Genomic DNA, 3,483 nt, shown 5'->3' with positions numbered 1-3,483 from the left:
CCCCCGGCGACGGCCAGGCGGTTACGGCACCCGGCCCCGGCCCGCCCGGGTCTGAAACGCCGGTGCGCGAGGGGCGCCGTTCAAAGTTGCTCCCTTCTTGCGGTGGCTTTCCGTCAGCCCTGCCCCGGGGGCGCAGGCTCCGTCACCAGTTACACCTCGGACAGTGAAGCTGCGCCGGTAACGGGAAACGGGAAAAACAAGGCGGGGCGGGGGACCCATAAAATGCCCGAAACGGGTAGGGTCCCAGCTCCGGCCCCCGCCCTCGTTACCGTGACTCTTGCGGAAACTCGGGTTTCTCGGAGGTGCTCCGGTAACTTCCCCAGAAACGTCAAAGCCCCCGAGCTGGATCTTCCCTCAGCCCTTAACGCCAGTTTTATTGCCGCCACCACCACCCCGCCGCTCCGCAGCCTGCGGGTGCCCGCCGGTCCCCGCGGGCCGACGCCGTTCGGCTGACGAGCCGCCCCGCGCAGCGCGCTGCGGCCCCGGGCGGACCTGCCCCCGCGCCGCTGCTGCGGCCCCCGGCCAGTGCCGCTGGTCGCCGGTCCCCAGCCCGAGCGGCCGGTTCCCTCGGCGCGAAGGCAGGCGAGTTTGCCGCGAGGGAGAAGCGAGGAGAGGGTGGGTGCCGGCCCCGCCGCCTTTGCTCGGTGAGAACCGAGAGCAGGCGCTGCCTCGGCCCCGGCCCCCGCTGCAGCCGCCCTCCCACGCCAGCCGCCCGACTCGGCAGCCGGCCGGCGCCGTACCCGCGAACTCGCCGCCCCGCAGCGGCTATCGCCTACTGGAAAGACGGTGCCGTAGCTTCTGTGCTTTGTAGCCACAGCGTTGCACGAAGCGTAAGGTAAGCGCAGGTACTTGAAAGCCGACGCACAGCCCCAGACCAGCACTGAGCGAGTCCGGCGTGGACGGCGCGCTCGTGGGGTCACAGGCTTCCCAACTGCGCCGGGCTTTGGGCAATGCCCAGTGACTGCTGTGTCGAGGCATTCTCTCAGAGGTTCCCCCCTTGCCCCGAGGGACAACAGAGCAGCCTTTCCCACTATTCACGGGATATATATGGCCCAGAGATAGAGATATATATAGGGCAGGTGGTAGGTTTGAGCTGTTGGAGGGCTGCACCTGGCTCAGACACAGACCCATCCCTCCACGATGGATGACACTGACAGAAATTTTTGCTGGGACATTTATTTTCTGGATGGCACAGATCCGACACTACAGCACACGCTTTTACACTCACAGAGTGGCTAAATTCAGCTGGTGGGCATCTTGCCTGGTAGCACTCTTTAAAAAAAAGAGAAGAAAACAGCACAAGAGGGTGAAGGAGCAAAATGTATAAGCAAACTTTATATCCCTTATCAAAAGGATTTCTGTACTCCTTCCAGAGTTTCTACGGGGATATTAACAGCCAAGCTACCTCTACAGAAAAGCTTATAAGCCCCTTCCAGCCCCACAGTGGAGGGTAACATCCACAGCAGGAAGGGACCACCCTTCCCTGCTCGCTCCTCCAAGCCACGAAGCTCCGCAGGGCTGGGTGGCAGCGCGAGGGGCGCGGGGAGCGAACCCCTGCTCTGAGACACTACATCCACCCCCACGCTGTCCTGTGTGAGATGCAGCGATCAAACCACAGGGCACAAGTCAGGGGACGCGCTTCACAAGCTGCCAGCGACTCTGACAGCACTATTAAAATGTTACTGTGACTTTTCATACAGAAGTAACTTGTTAATAGCAGAATTAAAACAACTACTAAATATTTGAGAAAAGTCTGTATTTCATCAAACAGCGAGGGGGAAGGGGAAGCCATTTTTTACCTACAGCACTCCAGAGGAAGCATTTAAAGCCACATTCGGCAAAAATAATTTGTATCTAGTTGGCAAAATAAATGCAAGGTTTAAACCTGATGAGCTTAAAACAATTGACTTGTCACTTTTGAAACATAGTATATCATGAAAAAGGATATACCTCGGAAGCACGCTGCAGCATAAAACTCTTGCAGTTATTTTATTCTTTAGTCCTAATCCTTGAGTTCTTCACATACAAAATGACCTCTGCTTATATCCCTTTTATAAAGGTATGGATCAAATATTTATTTGGCTTTACATGCTCACTAAAGATGAAGTGACCTTCACCCAGCTAAAGCAGAAGTGTTTAGTTTTAATTTTGGAATGGTCTGTAATAGAGTCAATTAGGCTATATTAAATGATGAATAACAACAGCAGTAGGCACTATAAGTCATAAAAGAGTATCCCCCACCAATATTGTACTGCAGCACTAATGCCATAAAGGACAGACACTACAGGGAGCAAAAACAATTCATAGCAGTGAAAAATCAGTAAAATTCCATGAAGTTCAAATTAATCCCTTCTTTCCATTTTACTTAGTTAAAGACAGGTATGAAATTTTGTAAAAAAACCTACAAAGCCATCTCCAGTTCTTACACAAATTAAAATTTAGCAAGTAACAAATAAAGATAAGCAAACATGAACTGCAAGTATAACATTTGAAATGGCAAAACTAATCACTAAACCCAAACATTAAAAGCTGTAATTGGATTCTGCACCTTCCCTGCTGTTACACAGCGGTTACATCTCTCTGAATCAGTGAGTGTACAAATACTGACAGTAACACTGCCTTCATTATACTGCTCCACCTCTACCTAGGAAAACATGGGTCCGAGCAGCTCTTTAATTTGACCTACACGCTGCAAAATGGAATCTTATTTTTCAAAACTGGAGTTATATATGTATTTATTCTGTGCAGGTGGACTCAAGCACCCATGCAGAACCCAACTGAAATCAATCAGGTTCAGTGCAGCTGCAATATTCGATCCTCCCAGAACAAGTTTCAGACCTGGTAGTCAAGTTATCACTTTAAGCAACTCAATATCAATGAAAATTTAATAAGTTTATACGGAAAAGATTTATGAAGCCAACTTTCAATTCACAGCAAGTTTGGTTTGTTTGTTTGTTTGTTTTTTAATCATCTACACATCTGATGCAAAGTATTACAAACATGGCAAAAACCCCATCACTCACTCTGCAGATCTGTTGATGAAGCCGAGGCACACTGGTTTGGGCCATAGTCATTGTATACGAAGAACTCTCCTTAAATGGATTCTGAATTTTGTTTTTTTTTTTTTTTCTGCAGATTGTGATTTGAAGTATTTGCTGATCTTCGAGAGTAAGAGTGCAGCCAGGCAAGCTGGCCAACAGTCATCATCAACAGCCATAAGGGTGAGTTCTCGGCTATGCTGCAGGCTGGCAGGTATCAGCTATTTGGGAAGGCATGGCAGTGTGCACAACCAGAGCAATGGACTGTTACAGTAATTTTAATTCCCACAAGTAGCTGAAAGGTTCACACACACCCCTCAAGCTTAAAAGGCAGATTTGTAAAAATGTACAGAGATTGCACCAACGAATCAATTGTCTCTTTCCAAGTGCTAACAAAAACCATCAGGCAGCTGTCAGTTCAGAACTTCTCTTGGTTTTTTGCACT

At 49.6% G+C, this 3,483-nt stretch overlaps 1 protein-coding gene across 1 annotated transcript in view; it reads right to left on the bottom strand.

Moving 5' to 3' along the window:
* The window catches only part of CHST2 (carbohydrate (N-acetylglucosamine-6-O) sulfotransferase 2), a 6,707-nt gene extending 3,639 nt beyond the window's left edge, over nt 1–3,068 (bottom strand). Inside the window, exons 1-3 of the mRNA XM_010568427.1 lie at nt 3,024–3,068; nt 1,406–1,589; nt 154–1,030 (exon numbers count right to left, since the gene is read on the bottom strand). Of these exons, the coding sequence (XP_010566729.1) occupies nt 154–1,030; nt 1,406–1,589; nt 3,024–3,068 (1,106 nt within the window). The remainder of the gene's footprint in view (nt 1–153; nt 1,031–1,405; nt 1,590–3,023) is intronic.
* Nucleotides 3,069–3,483: the final 415 nt, after the last annotated feature.

The sequence above is a fragment of the Haliaeetus leucocephalus genome, unplaced genomic scaffold (genome assembly GCF_000737465.1).
Source record: "Haliaeetus leucocephalus isolate CR32 unplaced genomic scaffold, Haliaeetus_leucocephalus-4.0 Scaffold240, whole genome shotgun sequence".
Taxonomy (NCBI): Eukaryota; Metazoa; Chordata; class Aves; order Accipitriformes; family Accipitridae; genus Haliaeetus; species Haliaeetus leucocephalus.
The sequence above is the reverse complement of the archived record's forward strand: the minus strand, read 5'-3'. Positions and strand labels throughout refer to the sequence as shown.